The 17,353-nt window shown below is 42.7% G+C and overlaps 1 protein-coding gene across 1 annotated transcript; it reads left to right on the forward strand.

The window, feature by feature from the left end:
* The first annotated feature begins 997 nt into the window (after positions 1-997).
* On the forward strand, positions 998-16,130 carry TCEANC (transcription elongation factor A N-terminal and central domain containing). Its single transcript, XM_086461952.1, has 2 exons — positions 998-1,027; positions 14,876-16,130. Exon 2 carries the CDS (start codon positions 14,884-14,886, stop codon positions 15,964-15,966), a length of 1,083 nt encoding a protein of 360 aa, XP_086318078.1. The 5' UTR covers positions 998-1,027; positions 14,876-14,883; the 3' UTR covers positions 15,967-16,130.
* Positions 16,131-17,353: the final 1,223 nt, after the last annotated feature.

The following is a 17,353-nucleotide window of genomic DNA, read 5'->3' on the forward strand; positions in this document are numbered from 1 at the left end:
GACTGAACTACATCAACTTTTAGGTTAACTTATTGCATAATCTGACATGTGCAGCATACTTCATTATATCCAAAAGCTGTTACCCTATGAAGTACGTCTTATAATATATATCTTCTTTAACTCTCTGTATACCAATAGCTCTGTACGTCATTCAAATGACTAGTTGGTTATACCAAAAGTAATGCAGTACAACGTTGAAAACGAGAAGTTTTACAATGTTTTTTTTCTGTTCTCCGTTACCCTTGGGTATGGCACTTATTTACCCCACCAGGTGTGTCGCATTGTCTTTCCCCAGCTGTGTTTGCTCGAGAAGGACCATGTCACGACTGAGGTCAAAGTTGAAGATCACACGAATACCATCTACTTTTTCATCAGGCTCAGGGCCGAGGGGAGCCGAAGAGCTTTTCCAGCTTTCCCAAGCAGAGTACTTCCCAAAGCCCTGCTCGCAAGGCCTGTGTCCAGCTCCCGCCCCATCAGCACGGCGGGCACGCCGGCGGGACGCTGTGCCCACCACCAGGGGCCCCCGGGCAGCAGCCCGGTGCCCCTTTCACCCCACGGCCATGTCAGACGCCCGAAACGTGGTGGCAGCCTCAGCGGAAGCTGTGCCTTCACACCCGAGGCTGCTTAGGAGAGCAAGTTATCCCCACGGCTGGTGCTTTCTCCGGGGTGCGTCCAGCCTTGCGGTGGCCCCGGGGCACATCACAGGAGCTCACACACTGAATATGCGCCCCCCCGCCATGGCCGTGGGGACGTTACTCCTCTGCCCGGGGGCAGCTCCTGCCCCTGGACCCCCGGCCACAGCGGGAGCAAGCGGCGCTGCCCACGCTCCGAGGCGAGTGCCCGCCTCGGGCACAGCGCCCGGCGGTCACAAGGAGCCGCCGGCCGGAGCCAGCGCGCCACCGCTCCCCCCCCCCCCCCCCCCCCCCCCGCCGCAGTCCGGCCCGCCTGTTCCCGGAGATGGCGGCTGCGCGGCCCGGCGCGGAGCAGGAAGCGGGAGGCAGGCGCCATGTTGAGGCTCGCTGCGGAGGTAACGGCGCTGGCCCCGCTGCCGGGGGACGGAGCGGGGTGGTAGTAGCAGCGCTGTGTGTTTCGCCAGGGGCAGCGGGAGGGAGGCGCGCAGCTCCCTCCTTGTCGGTGTTGCCCGTCAGGGGATGCCGGTGAGACGCTTCCCCGTGCCCTGGCGCTGGGGGTGAGGTCCGGAGGGGCGGCGGGAGCGAGCGGTGCTTCCCCGCAGCGCCACGAAATGGCCCCCCGCGGCAGGCGGGACCCCCGTGCGGCCTCAGCCCCGGGAGAGACAAACCGCCCCGCTTCTCCCCAGGCCCGGTCTGCCCGTTCGAGCGGCGCTAGCCCCGCTCAGGCCGTGGGGGCCAAAGGGGAACGAACGGGTGCAGCGGTAACAGCTCCCTGAGGAGTCGGGTAGGGCCGTGCTTGCTGCTTCTTCTGCTTTGGGTGTGCCAGGAGTGTGAGGGGGGGGCGACACTTTGGATCGGACTTAAGCTAGATGGGTCCGAGGATGTATTTCTGTATCAAAAATAGCATGGCCAGCGGGAGTAGGGAAGCAATCGTGCCCCTGTACTCAGCACTGGTGAGGCCGCACCTCAAATGCTGTGTCCAGTTTTGGGCCCCTCACTGCAGGAAAGACACTGAGGTGCTGGAGCGTGTCCAGAGAAGGGCAGTGAAGCTGGTGAAGGGCCTGGAGAACAGGTCTGATGAGGAGCGGCTGAGGGAACTGGGGTTGTTCAGCCTGGAGAAGAGGAGGCTGAGGGGAGACCTTATCGCTCTCTACGGCTACCTGAGAGGAGGTTGTAGTGAGGTGGGGGTCGGTCTCTTCTCCCAAGTAACAAGGGATGGGATGAGAGGAAATGGCCTCAAGTTGTGCCAGGGGAAGTTTAGATTAGATGTTAGGAAAAATTTCTTTACTGAAAGAGTGGCCAAGCATTGGAACAGGCTGCCCAGGGAGGTGGTGGAATCACCATCCCTGGAGGTGTTCACGACACATGTTGATGTAGAGCTTCGGGATATGGTTTAGTGGGCCTGGTGATACTAGGTCAACGGTTGGGCATGGTAATCTTAGAGGTCTATTACAACCTTATGATTCTGTATGTAGGAGGAACAGACATGGGGAAGTTTTAATGAAGGATTTGGAGGAAAAACACGGAGCTGGTGTACACATGGCATTATTGAGTGGCGTTTTGGAGCGTAGTTATGCTGTGAACTGGCCCAGCCATTCTATGGGAGCGATTGCAGGCTGCTCTGCAGGTCAATCTCCACCTGTTTTTTTGGGCCTGTGTCTGAGGTGCAGGTTACAGGGGTGTTGGTCAGCTGCTGGCGTCCTGGGGCTGACTCCAGACTTCTTCCAGGCAAGCTGTCATCTGTGGCTGGCTTCCAGGTCAGGCAGAAGTCACCTGCTTTCAGAAAAATATATACAGCTGGGCAGCTTACCATGCTGATTTATATCATAAGCAGCTATAATTCCTACTTGCAGAAGAGGGTGACCTTCACAATTGCAGGATGGATATCTGTGATGGTAGTATTATGGGAGTTTTTTAGATATTTATTATATTGGTCTCCATGCAGCATTGATGTCTTGAGATAAGTCAAGTGCTGGCATAAACATAAAAAGAAATTAGAGAATTCACACTTTACAGTACAGTATTGTTTTTAAAAATTAAACATATAAAAATCCATTAAGTTTCAAGTGTATTTCACATCTTATTTCAACTAGTATGTCAGGTATCTTGATCAAGAATCTCAAATGTTTAGACATGTATTTTTGTATTTAAGTATTCTTGTTCTAGCAGAAAGAATTTTAGCTGACAGTACTATCTTATAAACACCCTTTGATTGTATCATACCCTTTCTCTGTAAAGGGGTCAGGAGCATATGTGCTCTTCTGCATACAAAGGATTTATTTTTAAAGGGAAAAAGTTATGTCATTTTTCAGTGGAAAACCTGTAAAAGAATGATAAAGCAATATCTAGTGTAAGTACATCCCAACAATGGAATGGCAAATAGAAATAGTATTGAGCCAAGGCTTAACTAGAAACTGAACATTAAAGCAATAAAAAGTCTATGTTCATCTGACAAATGATCAAAAACTCACAGAACATGTTTTTATTACTTACATGTTCCATTTTTATAATAATTTGTCAGCACAATTTGCCATAAAAAGACACGGCAGACTGAACATTTACTTTTGTGGGTAGCGTGCTAGAATTAAAGTCTTTGCTAGCTCTGTATGAATAATCTTTAAAGCTGTTTTGTCAAGGAAGTGTATTCAAGAGAAAGAATTGCTTGTTCCTTCCCAAAATGATTCATATTTTGTTTCTAAAGTATTAAGTGAACAAATGTACTTTGAATAGATACGTCTTAAGTACATTTTCACTTGATTTAGGCTCCTATCTCCAAGCCAGTCTATTTTGTTGAACTTCTGTGCCAATGCAAAAGCCTGCTGAACAGCAACAAACCTGATGAAGGGTCTAGAGCACAAGTCCTATGAGGAGCAGCTGAGGGAACTGGGGCTGTTCAGTCTGGAGAAGAGGAGGCTGAGGGGAGACCTTATTGTTCTCTACAGCTACCTGAGAGGAGGTTGTAGTGAGGTGGGGGTCATTCTCTTTTCCCAAGTAACAAGTGATTGGATGAGAAGAAATAGCCTCAAGTTGCACCAGGGGAGGTTTAGATTGGACACAAGGAAAAATTTACACACCAAAAGGGTTGTCAAACACTGGAACAGGCTGCCCAGGGAAGTGGTGGAGTCACCATCCCTGGAGGTATTAAAAAGATGTGTAAATGTGGCACTTTGGGACTTCAGTGTTGGGTTTGGCAGTGCTGGGTTAACAGTGGGACTTGATGATCTTAAAGGTCCTTTCCAACCCAAACGATTCTATGATTATATGAAAGCTTTGTTTAGATTGGGGCTGTCCAGGTTTCAAATCAGTACATCTGCAAGAGGATATAAACAGCATTTATGGAGACTGAAAAATAAGTGGACGTGCAAGAATATCAGATGAGATCTGTTGCTTAAAAACCAGTTTTGAATCTGCAGCTCAACAACAAGTTCTTCACTACAGTAGGTTTAAAAAACCCCACCCAATTAATTCTACCTAGGTAAACGAACAAGAAGTTCAAAAGAAAGTTAGAAAATGTCGGAGGAAAGCTCTAATACCAAGCAGGAACATGAGAGGTAACATCATTATCGGTGAATAGAGAAAGTATTGTCAGTCTTTTACAGTTACAATAGAATGCTCAAAACTGATTTTTTTCAAGTACTGGTCCTTGAAGCCATGTTGTACATGATAGTGTAATCTTTTTTTTTTTTTTTTTCCCCAATAATGTGGACTAATAATTTTCTCTGTGGAGGAAAGATGGGAACACTGGAGGCTTACAGCATTAAAGAAATGCAGAACAGCTCCCAGTTTTTTACTTTTAAAAGCATTATAGTCTATAAGCCACTCTCAGTGTATTGGGAATTTTGAATCATGATTTCCCAGTGTTTGGAGGACAGCATTATGAATGCTTCTTGTGCACAGACATTGAGCAGAGGGAGCAGTGTAGATGTCTGATACAATCCCAATGGTGGAGGGAGAGAGAGAAGCGCTTCATGAACTGGAACTGTTAGCATTGCCTATATAAGGCAATACAGCTGATGTATGTTGAAGAAACCAGCTTCCCCTTGGAAGAGGTTGCAGCCTTGATGAAGTTACTCTGCTGGTTTGCTGTCCTAAGTGATTGGAAATATGAATATGACCATTTGCATCCATCCGGATGAACAGTTTAGGAGACTAAACTGTATTGAAGTGATTTAATAGTAAATTAATAAATGATGACACTAAGTTGCTTAAATCCTGTTGGTATTGCCTGGTATGTTTCTTGAGCGAGGAAGAATATTTATGGCATCCTCTTGCTGAGGGAAAATAGTGAAATATTGTTCACATTGTCTTTCAAATTTAACAATAATAATAAAAAATTCTTTTTGTTTTAAAATCTGTTACTGTTGGAAAAACATGAACATTAGGAAACGAAGCAATCGTTTTACAAAGAACAAATATAATTTCACACAGTGCAGTTTTGGGTACTAAGGTAGGTGATGCTGTGGGAATGGTATTGGCTTTTCTGCTTGTCACAGGTTAAGCTTTGCTCTTTGTGAAGAGCGTTGTTGGGAAGATGCCCAAGCTTCTAGCAAGCTTGGAGTTTTTGCGCAGGTAGATAAGCTGTACTCTTTAGTTTGCAAGAGACTCCGTTAGTTTATAATGACAAAAATTACTGTATGATTTTTGAAAGATGGTGTGCTGACCCCCAAAAAGCCTGAACACCTCGATAAACTTCACTCTAGCAGGTCAGCTTAATTAGTGCAAAATACGTGTGTCACAATCTGTGTCCCTACCATAGCTAGGTAGCATTAATTCATGTCTGAATCATCTGCTAAAATTTCATTCAACGATATTTTTTTCCTGTGCATGTTTGTCACTTGTGGCCAAAAAGGCAGTTCGTGTTTTGAAAATGAACCCTGTGTGTAAAAAGCCTGACTTTCGACCTGCTGGAAGCTGCAGCTAGTACCTCGTACTGGCAAACAGTGGAAAATGGCCAAGAGAAAAGGTGTTCCTCTGCCAGCTTTGATAAGGCTTCGTCATAAAAATTTGAAAAAAAAGAGAGCCCAGTGGAAAATTTGTGTGACCTTGTGCCCAACCTTGAAAGCATGGTTTTGAATAAAGTTGATTAAGGCTGAAAAAAAATCTGGTGGAAGATTAGAGAAACCAAGTGTTTCTTTATGTGAAATGATGCAAATTTTAAAGCAAATAGAAGCACACATTATGTATACATAATTTCCAATGAAAATGGTAATGACAAATCTCTCTGAACCGTACATACATTTTGTTATTGCACCATTGAATTGTAATGTGGTGCATTTCACAGTGCACAATACTGTGAATCTGTATAGCTGTCCTATTGTGGAAGAGATTAGCTAACACCTCCACTTGACACATGCAATCTGTAACTTGTTACAACTAAATTTTGTCTTTTTTTTTTAACTCCTTAGAAGGATTTTATTTAAAAGGTGAACAATAACAATAGAAGTAAAGATTTCAAGTCAGTGGAATAATGCATTACTTGTAACATTTTCAGGATTTAAGGTGTTTGTCTAACTCAGCCAATTAGTTCAGTAGAAAAATTCACATGGGTAAGGCAGACAAGATACAGAAAAATCTAAAATATCTTCCTGTGAGAATGAGTTTAGTTCTAAATTAAATTATTAAAAGAAACTGTTAGTGAAGTAGCATCTCTGCTGGGATGTGTCTGTCCACTGTAACATCAGCTGGACCTCCTAGGACCCAAAACAGCTGTAGCCGTTCAATTTGTAAAGAATTTTCTCGGGTACTCTTTGCCATGAGACAAGTCAGAGGTGCTACTTGTCTGGTGTAGCTGTAATATTTTGAGTCTTTCCTGAGCTCCGGCTTATATTAGGAGGTCAAATGAAGCCAGTGGCTAAGCAGTTGGCGACAGTTTTCCCTATCTCATTAAATCCATGCGTGTTTGTTTGATCTTACTAGAAAAATGTGCTGACAACTGTACTTTGGGGTTGATCCCTGAGGCTTGATAACTTCATTATGCAGTCTATTGATTTTTTTTTAATGATTTTTAAAAGGAAATAAGAATTCTATTTTAATCAAAAATGGGGGATCTAGGAGAAGCAACTCCAAATCAGGATAAAAAATTTGCCTTGTAAAAGAGGCTACAGTGTGGATCTCCACATGAATGCTATGTACTCTGCACTCCCTGCCCTGCAAACTCCCTCTCTTGGGGAGAAAGCTGTGGGGAAAATGGTTCCAGTGAGGTAAACACAGGGTAGAGACAATATAGCTCCAGATTAGTTAAAAGCACTGTGGTTTAAGCAATCGCTGATGTAAAAGATGCAGGACAAAGCTATGTCAGACTACGGTCCATTATGCACAAACTCCTGCACCAGATGTTGTCCTGGAAAATTTCTTGAAACAATGTTTTAAGTAGTATTCTTAATTAACTTTCCTTTTCTTGCTCACTGTGTCTCCGTTCTGTTGTGTGCAGAAGAGTAAGAGATGCATTTTGCCTCTGGCACTACAGTGGATAGCGTTCTGCACGTGAAGTAGAGATTTTTGGGGAATGGTTTTGCAATAATCCTGAGCTCATGGACTCCGCTCCTTCTGGATCTTTGACCCAGAGGTGACTCTCTTGGTCAGTGAGGTGTCAGTGGCCATGGACATCTGGCAATAGTACTGTTGCATTGTCTCAGTTGTTATTGTGTTGACTTAGCTTTATTCTTGTGGCTGTTCTTTGGAGGTGAATTTCTATATAGTTTAGAAATTTTTAGGGGTGGAAGGCAGTCTTGTGAGGCAGGAAGAACTCTAATTTTTGCCAAGATGGAATGAAAGCCTCAGAAACTGATTCCTTGGTGACATCTTTGGTATGCACTCTCCCACTGTAGATAGGGCAAAGGAATGTTTTTGGGTCTGCAGGCTGGCTGTGAGAATTCTCTGATTTCCTCTTAGGCCTTGAGTTTAAAGTAGAATTTGATCATTTTCATTGTTTATATGGAATTTAGTTTGCCCAAAGCGAGAAACCTGGTGTTTCCAGGACTGTGCTGTGCACCATCTCTGCTAGAGCATTAACCACATTTTTTCCAGTAAATTTATTACACCATTAGGAGTACTTGGCTTCTTCTGATCCTTATCTTGGCTGTGGTCTGGATTTTCTTCTGATTACATAGAATTCCTTGGAGAAAAAAGTAATTACATCTGAGGTTGGGATGAGGGAGAAGAGGACTGGTGTTCAGCCTTCTCTACCCTTCCAAGACATTCATCCACGCCTACTTGGATGTGTTCTGGGTTTGTCTGGGTTTATCAGTGGGAGTTATCCACACCAAGGCAAAACAGGCTGTGGCTTTGTGCCAGATAAGGCGTATGGCAGACACAAGGCATTTACCCCAAATGGCTTTGGAGGGGGCAGTGTTTTTCCCTGGGGCTGGTTTTGCAGTTAGCAGCAAGTGTCATTTTACTGCTTAAAAAAGTTCTAATTCAACTTAGTATGATTACAGGATCACTGTATTTTAAACCTGAGGTAGCTTGACCTTTTTTTCGTTAGGAACAAACTGACTTACAAGATTTTTATTGATCACCATTGTTTCTTCTTGTATACACAAGTGAGTCATTATAGCATGGGGTCAGTGTGAGAGCTCCTAATGGTTTGGCAAGAAAGTACCTCATCAGCAGAGTATTACAGAGTCTCATTGTAAATACGAGTCAATCTCTACCTTGTAATCTTCAATAGACACCTGGAATTCAAACGGATGTTCTCATGCATTGCTGAAGTTAAGCAGGATGGAAATGCCTTGTGTACTTGCAGGAGGGATGAGGATGTTTATTTTGTACTGCACAAAATTGTGATACTGTCATGTGTACTTTTGGTCTTGCATCTCTACAATAACAAACAGACACTGTTCATTTCATAACTTAAGAAAAAAAATCCTTTTTCTTGGGTTTCTTACCTCTTGGAGCTAGGAAGACAACAAAACAGTGCTGACTGAGTACAGTTCAGTTAATTTTACAAAATTAATGTTTAAGCATTTGCCATGTAGCATTAGATCAGGTAGAAAAGTGGTCAAATTCCAAACTTAAAAAATGTCAAATGAAAGAGCAACAGGACAACGATGAATAAGGGATGCACTCTTTCCCTCCCGTCTGTATCCCAGTACCTTTGGACTTACAGGGTTTTTTTTGCCAAATTTAGGCAAATAGGTACCCTAAAAATGTGAAGCCTTCTGAAGGCCATAGGAAATTGTTTTGACTTTTTTCTTAACAGGCTGGAGTTTCTCATTATGCACATTTCACAAGACTTCATGGGTTTGCTATGCTACAGCTCCATCAAGTGGTAAAATAATTTCCCACTTGGAATTGCAGCTTGGTTTCTGTGAAACACTTGTCTTCAGAAAGTTTTGAGGCTTTCCCCAGCTTCCTCTCTGTTCTGTGTGTGTGTCTGTGCCTGTCCCCAAATGTTGAACGTTATGAACAGCTGCTTAGGGCTGTGGGGTTGTCAGAGAAGCAGAGCTGTGGGTTAAAGGGTTATGATCATGATCTTCATTGTGCAGCTGACCTGTTGAACCAGCTTGGGCAGGTCATTTCACCCTGTAAGCCTCACTTCTGCCATCTGGGAACTAGAAAGAATGATAAATACTGGTATTTTTTTTTAAAAAATAACTCATTTCAGTCGGTGATTTTGCTTATCTGACATGGCAGAAAACTCAAAAATCCTGTGTCAGTGGGCAGTCCGAGATTTGGCAGGCATCTCTGGTATCACAGACTTCCACTGTTCTTTCTACAAAGTAACAAAGCAAAGCGTAGACATACCTGCAGGTTTTGCCATCGTTCCACAAAACACCAAAACCCTGATTTACAGCAGAAACATCAGAGTTCAAGGAACAGGAGTCAGCAGGAAAAAACTCAAGGCTTGCCACACTTAGATTAGAAAATACACTCCAGTATTACCACTGCCTTAGTAATTTCTTGTTTCTCTCTGTAAGAACATGAAAAACATGTTTTCTGCAGTTGTCTGAGGAAATCATGTCTTGCCTTGATTGGAGAAGCAAAAGAGGTGCTTGACATCCAGACTTAATATGAAATGCTATGCAGATTCCCAGTATTAAAGAAGAGCTCTGCCTCATCCTTTGAAGGAAGCCAGCAGTAGTAAAACGAACCATTTCATAACCTAGTATGTTCTTCATAAGTTGAGAAATCTCAGTTTAATTTCAGATCCTGTGAAATAATGGACTCTGTCAAACTTAGTGATAAATCAAGTTGTTGCTTGATTTATGGGGCAACAAATGCAGAAACAATTTTGGTGGTCTTTTTTTTGTCCACCACGCTGCCCTTTGATTTGGAAGCTGAGATGAAATTAATCATTGAATAGTTAGTGTAGTATTTCAGACATATGTATTACTTTTCATCTTGAAGGATCTTAAAATCCTTTGCAAACTAGGTACACATAACAAAGCCAGTGCCATTCCAAGAATGCTTTCCCTGCAGAAACCTCTCAATTGTCACTGGTAAAGCCATGTTTATTACCTTTATTATTTATTATATATGTAGTTTCTCTGCTGGCTGTTTCTTGTGCTTCTGCCAGTTACCAGTAAACATCCCACTCCATTGAAGCAATTAATTATGGATTTGGTTCCGTTCTTGCCATATATTTTTGATGACTTATTTTTTTCCTGTTACTTTTACCTACCTTTGCTTAGTAAGTTTGAAGGAAGTCACTCAGTCCTGCTTCTTTGCTGTATGTTATACATGTTGAGGAAAGCATTCCCCTAGAAGTGATTGTTTTGACTTAAATGGGACTAGTCTGTTAGGTAGTTGAATTTCCAAAATTATTTAAAAATCATTGCTCGTATTTTGATGTCCATATTTTGTTTTCAGTTTATTTAACTGCTGCCACAACATTTATGTACTTGAATTTAGTGTTGCATAAACTTGAAAAAGTCAATGCATGACTAAAAAGATCTTAAAATTTCTAATAATTTAATTTATTGCCTTAGCGCGCGTGTGGAAAAAGTCCTAAGGTAGAACGGATGTACTGCATTTAATCCAATCTAAACCAGCCTTTTACATGTCTGGTAGAGGGTTAAAAAAAACAAAACCAGGTTGTCTTAGACCTGTCTATTAGAAAAAAAGCATCTTAGTGTGGGGTGATGATTGAGCATCTGTCAGCTCCTTCTTGGTAGCTGTAGGAGTCCGGTAAGTGTAAGGTAAAGGCAAGCGTGTGGCAGAATGGCTGCGTTCTTGCTGCAGATGCCGATGCGTGGGCTCCAGCTCCCCTCAGAGGCTTTGTGTTGTCAGCTGTCAATGCCGCTCACAGATGTGGAGCTGAAGGAGTCTTTCTCAGCTATGATTTTTTTTGTTGGTGAGACTGGCCGCAGAAACAGACACGTCTTCACCTTGCCACCGTAGTGGGCTGTGTAGGGTCAGGTGGATAACCACAAGCAAGGACCGCTACCGTAAAACACATGATATCCGTGGACTTCATGCACCATTTCTTACCTACAGATCCTCACCTTGCAGTATTGGAGAGGAAGCTTTCTGTGAAACATAGGCCTCAATGAAACATCAAAGATCGAAGTACCTCGCTTTTGTCGCAGGGTAAAAGCGTATGTATGGATGAATTATCAGCAGTTGTGGGCAGTGATTTCTTTGCATGTCCACAGTCCTGTATATTAAATATTGAGAATTCATGAATTCGTTTTGCATTTGGATAAGTGTATTTTATGGTATGTATAGCATAATACAATACATACATAGATAGGTACAAGAACTGAAGAAAATTACTTTTGGAGTATGCTGGAAGGAGCAGAACTGATTCTAAGGCATAGGGCGGTCATACTAGTTGAGCATATAACAGTGTCACCAGCTCTGCCCTAGATTGCATGAAAAACAGTGAATCAGCAGATCATCGTTTTCTAATGTCAGCTACTTAGTGTTCAGGAGACAGGGAACTGTCCTGCTGTAGCCATGGCTGCCCTGCATCAGAAAACACCTCTTTCCAGTCTCAGCCTCTGCATGTTCTTGCAGCAGAACAGATGAGCAGATGCAATTATCTGTGCTTTTCAGTGTGACAGTGCGTAAGAGTTCAGTATTTGAAAAATGCCCCTTGTTTCTCTGATTCTGAAACTTCTTGAGTGGGACATGAGTTTCCGCAATAGCCGTTACTGAGGTTTCGCAGGACTTCAAAATGTCCGGCAAGAAGGAGCTGTTTAAATACAGGTTAAGTGAATGCAGAGAGCGTTCGCTGTGGACGTCTGTGGTTCGGGATTATAGAAACAGATGGAGGTTTGTGCTCTCTTTCTCTGTCCTTTTCTTTTGTGTCGCTCTGAGGCCCTACCTAAAGTTTGAACTTACTTCTGTCATGCAGAAAACAGATTAGCTGGGCGGGTGGTCATGGAAAGCTACAGAGCGTGCAAGTTACCCAGCTGGGACACTTGTCCTTCCTCTCCCCCCATTCTCAGGAGATTTCGTCATGGAAACAGTGATGGTGCAAGAAGTCTGCTTAAAAGTTCCTTTAAATAAGGACACGTGTAGCTAGCCTTGTGTCAGTCTCTATCAGGTAGATGACTCTTTCTAGAGTAGAATCAGGATGTATGCAACTTCAGACAAAACGCTGGTTTTGTGCACAAATTTAGAAGACCAACCTCTAAGAAAAGAGGAAAGCTTAACACTCTCAACACACCATTCATTTCTGCGTTCTACATTTAACTCTCCTTTTCAACAAACAAAGGAGAATAACGTTAGTAGCATTAATGCTTCTTGTGTGTCAATTTTCACATAGGAATGCACTGAGCATTTTTTGGTCAAAGGGCTTGATAAAAAGGAATCAAAAGGAAATCTTAGTCAAGCCATGAGACTCTGCATTCTGAAATCCCCTTTTAATTTAACACGTCAGAATATACGGGAGCAGGCTTTACTACTGCTACGGCTGTAAGAAAATAGGTATTTCTTAGGATATGGAGGGATGTGTCTTTAACTTTTAAGAATTTCCAAAAATAGCAGTTGGGAGCTTGTGGCTGTCACTGTTTTGAAACTATTTTGCAGGTGCTGCTATTTTTGAGCTGCCCTGCCTTGATGATCAAACTGTAATATGATGTCAGAGCTAGCAAGGGAAAGGGTAGCAGTGGGAACCTCAGTTCAGTTTTACTAGTGAGACTTGCTTCTCTGTTAGCAGCTATAAAGGGAAACTTTTGGAAGAGATACAATGTGATCTCTTGCATAAGGAGTGAAAGGTTGAGGGTCATGTAGGAACCGGGATGGTGGTTTGGGCTTAAGATCCACGCAGTTATATCAGGCTCACTTAAACTTGCTGCAGAGTAGTCCCAAGCCTTGGCTTTGCAGCTCCCAATAAAATGTGTTCAGCTACTTACTGTTTAGCCATTGAAGAAATCCCTAATATCGAGTTCTGGTGGCATATAAAAATTCCTCAAAAGGCCTGAAAACTGACATCTTCACCGGATGCCTGAAAAAGTCAGCTAGGTCAGTGGCTTTAGTTCAGATACCATGCCCACATTATCTCGTTGATTTTATTCTTTTGAAGTAGCAAAGGCTTGAGGAAATGAAATGAAAAAAACAATTCACAGGTATCTCATCTGTCTGCTATAGAAGTTAATATTAACTAAAACAATGTGAGTGTGCAAGTTTTCTTAAACCTTCTAATTTTGTATATTTTATGGGTCATTCTCAATGCATATACCTAATTTCTGCATATGTCAATGATTCTCCATTATACAGGCTACAACATACACATGACAGTGGCAAAACCAAACAAACGTGTGAAAAACATAGCTATGCTACACCTTGCTCCCTGCTCCAAACTAGTCTGCTAATGCCAAAACCTATGTAGTTGATTTTAACTGAAGAGTTTGTTATGAGAATCCAAGTGGAAACTTGCAGATTTTATTAAAAACAAAACCATAGATAGCCAAACATCTCAGCATTTATTCTGAGGATTTGTGAAAAAGTCTTGGTAAGCCAGGGTATAGTTACAGGAATGACTGATTTAAAAACACCCCACCCCACCCCAAACCCAAAAGACCAGCTAAACACACAATCGCCCAAAACCAGCAACCAAAAAAAAAACCTTACGATATGTGGAGCCTTTGGACCCACTGTGATTTTTCTATTATTCTGTATCATTGCAACTTGTACCGAGTTCGTTTGTAGTCAGATGCTGGAAAACTGTGAAAAATGGAAAAAGAGGCTTAAATACAGGTTTTCAAAAGTTGAGACGTAATTTTTTTGAGGAGTGTTATTTTGCGTATGCATTCTGGAACGATGACAGCAGTGATCTCCCTGGGTTGGGAGTCTTGCAGTAAACTTCCATGTCATTGTGGCTTTCAGGTTAAATTAATGCAGTGTTTATTTACAAATCTGCCTTTGGAGATTGCCGGGAAGCTCTTACACAATGTATTCAACAGTGTGAGATCATTTTGTTACTCAAATAGCTGTTATAGCAGAAGGTCCCAGACATGGTTTTTAATAGACTTTAAATTTCTGTGATAGAAAAAAACAAACTGTTTCTAAAAACAGCATTCTTACTAACTTCAGTTTGTCGACACCAATACTGTAAAACCCCTACTAATATTTTTATTGTTGCTCTGTATGTCTGAGGAGCGGGAGGTACATTGCCTGTAAAGTCTCCTTTTTATTTTTTGGAAAGCACGTCATTTGGTAACAGTGTCTAGATCTCAAACGTCAGCAGGTGATCATCTGGTGCTTTTGGTGAAAAATGCTGAATTTCAGAACTCGTTGATTCTTAGTAGGCCAGCGGTACTAGAGTCTGCTGATGCACAAAGGCTGCCTGTAATCTCATACAGCAGAGTGGTTGTGTGGTTACCTGCCTTTGTGTAGGAGCCGGGAATCTCCCTGTGAACTTCTGTTGTGGCGTGCGTGTGTAGAAAAACAAGTACTGCAAACATTGTTATTATGCTAGCAGTGTCTTTGTTAGTGTGTTTTCTGGCAAGACACCATGCTTTGCCCTAAAAATTAGTGTCATACTCTATTTTTTAAATTGTTAACCCTACCCCAGCAGAAGGCCCTGTAGGTTCTCCTCTCCACCAGTATTTCCCTTGCACAAGTTAGACTAGCATGCCCACTTGCATTTTTCCAGGGCCCAGGCTCCTCTGCGTTTTGCGTTTGCTCCACTGACTCTACTGTACGCCATTTCAAGGAAAAGCTGGCAAAACCAGTGATGTATACAATAAAATAGTTTAAAATAACAAAATAAAAAGAAAACCTTGTGAGACTATACAGAAAATGGATTAATGTCGTAACTGCAATAAATATGATAAACATTTTTTTGCTTTCAGGTTTAAAAATGTCTGACCAGAAAAATATTGTTCACAGAGCCTGTCGTATTGAAAAACTACTGTCTGAGAACAATTTCCAAGATATTGAGGATCATCTTAAAGAACTTGAAGGTGTTGACATGACTATAGAGTATCTTCAGGGGACGGAAGTTGCCAAGGCTGTATACAGAGTACTCAAGAGCTGCCCTTCAGTAGAGTTGAAAAAGAAAGCAAAGCAGCTATTATCAAGGTGGAAAGCACTTTACAAGAACAATGGTGTTCAGTCAACACAAGTTAAAAAGTCAATTTCTGTGTATGTGAAAGAGGAAATTGAACACCTCGGAGAGGTCCCTAAAGAGCAGTCCCTGTCTGAAGGACCATGTCAGCAGGAGGCATTAGATGCCACTAGTTCTAAAATTTTGGTCCCACCACAAACTGTTAACAATGTAGTACGTAACAACACAGAAGCCAGCATGAATCAGCTTTCCTCTTTTGAGGGACAACATACTGATAATGAAGATTCTAAACCTCTTGTTAACGAAGCAAGTCAGCAGCAGGATCCGATGAGAGCTCTGAGGTGTAAATGTACAGATCTTCTCTACAAAGCTTTGGCCGGTTCTGCCAAAGACGAAGAAGAAACTGATAAATGGCTAGAGCTATATAAAGAAATCGAAGAACATATTTTTGCTCTTCATGCTAAAAATTGCAAAAAGTATAAAAATTGTATCAGAAGTAAAATCTCTAATCTGAAGAACCCTAAAAGTTTGCACTTAAAACATAACCTTATTTCAGGGACGTTGAGTCCAAAGGCTTTTGCCGAGATGACAGTGATGGAAATGGCTAGCGATGAACTGAAACAGCTCAGGGCTCTGTACACAGAGTCATCTGTTCAGGAACATCAGCTTCCACGAGTTATTAATGGCACACAGACAAACAAAATAAAGTGTAGGCGCTGTGAGAAATTTGATTGCACTGTCACTGCGATTGCCAGAGGAACTCTCTTTCTTCCAGGTTGGGTGCGAAACACAAATCCAGATGAACAAATGTTGACTTATGTTATTTGTAACGAATGTGGAGAACAGTGGTATCACAGCAGATGGATTTGTTTGTAATGCTGTCCTTCTTCAATAAGTGGTTTGAAACCATATATATGAGAAGGTATCTCTGTTGAAACTGTGTAAATTAGGGTTTGTATTGATACAACGTAGATGATGCCACTAAAAAGTGTGAAATCAGTTTTAAAAAATTGCTAAGATATTTTTGAAGGTTACTTGAATCTGTGTGTTTTTAACTATAGAATCATAAGGTTGGAAGAGACCTCTAAGATCATCAAGTCCGGCTGTCAACCCAACACCACCAGGCCCACTAAACCATATCCCGAAGCTCTACATCAACACGTTTTTTGAACACCTCCAGGGATGGTGCCTCCATCACCTCCCTGGGCAGCCTGTTCCAATGCTTGACAACCCTTTCAGTAAAAGAAGTTTTTCCTGATGTCCAATCTAAACCTCCCCTGGTGCAACTTGAGGCCATTGCCTCTTGTCCTATCACTTGTTACTTGGGAGAAGAGACCGACCCCCACCTCACTACAGCCTCCTTTCAGGTAGTTGTAGAGAGCGATAAGGTCTCCCTTCAGCCTCTTCTTTTCCAGGCTGAACAACCCCAGTTCCCTCAGCGACTCCTCATCAGACCTGTTCTCCAGACCCTTCACCAGCTTCACTGCCCTTCTCTGGACACGCTCCAGCGCCTCAGTGTCTTTCCTGCAGTGAGAGGCCCAAAACCACACACAGTATTCGAGATGCAGCCTCACTAGTGCTGAGCACAGGGGCACGATCCCTTCCCTACTGCTGCTGGCCACACCATGTCTGATACAGGCCAGGATGCTGTTGGCCGCCTTGGCCACCTGGGCACACTGCTGGCTCATGTCCAGCCGGCTGTCGACCAGCACCCCCAGGTCCTTTTCTGCCAGGCAGCTCTCCAGCCACTCACCCCCCACCCTGTAGCGCTGCATGGGGTTGTGGTGACCCAAGGGCAGGACCCGGCACTTGGCCTTGTTGAACCTCATAGCATTGACCTCGGCCCATCGATCCAGCCTGTCCAGGTCCCTCTGCAGAGCCTTCCTACCCTCGAGCAGGTCGACACTCCCACCCAATTTGGTGTCATCTGCAAGTACTGTCAATATGTAAAGAAATAAAGCAAAAAAGGGGAAAACTGATAACACTGTGTTTGAGAGGAGTATTCACTAGTAAATCCATTAAAAATATTCCAAGTGCTACAGTTGTTTTCCCCAAGGTAGTGAGTACTTTCATTATCTTCAGCATGAGTTCTTTCGGAGAACATAAGTGTCACTTACAGTAAACAAAACTGTTTCCAAAACTGCATTTCACATACTTGCATGCATTGCAGAACGTTCTGCATGGACTCACTCCTTAATTAAATCCCTTTTTGCAAGTGTTAGATTATTAAGTTGGTTTGAGAGGTAACATCTAACAGGAAAAA

This window comes from Leptosomus discolor, chromosome 1 (genome assembly GCF_034619465.1).
Source record: "Leptosomus discolor isolate bLepDis1 chromosome 1, bLepDis1.hap2, whole genome shotgun sequence".
Lineage (NCBI taxonomy): Eukaryota > Metazoa > Chordata > Aves > Leptosomiformes > Leptosomidae > Leptosomus > Leptosomus discolor.

Excerpts from the sequence above, each read along its gene's own strand:
- TCEANC (XM_086461952.1), top strand. The coding sequence starts at position 14,884 with ATGTCTGACCAGAAAAATATTGTTCACAGAGCCTGTCGTATTGAAAAA.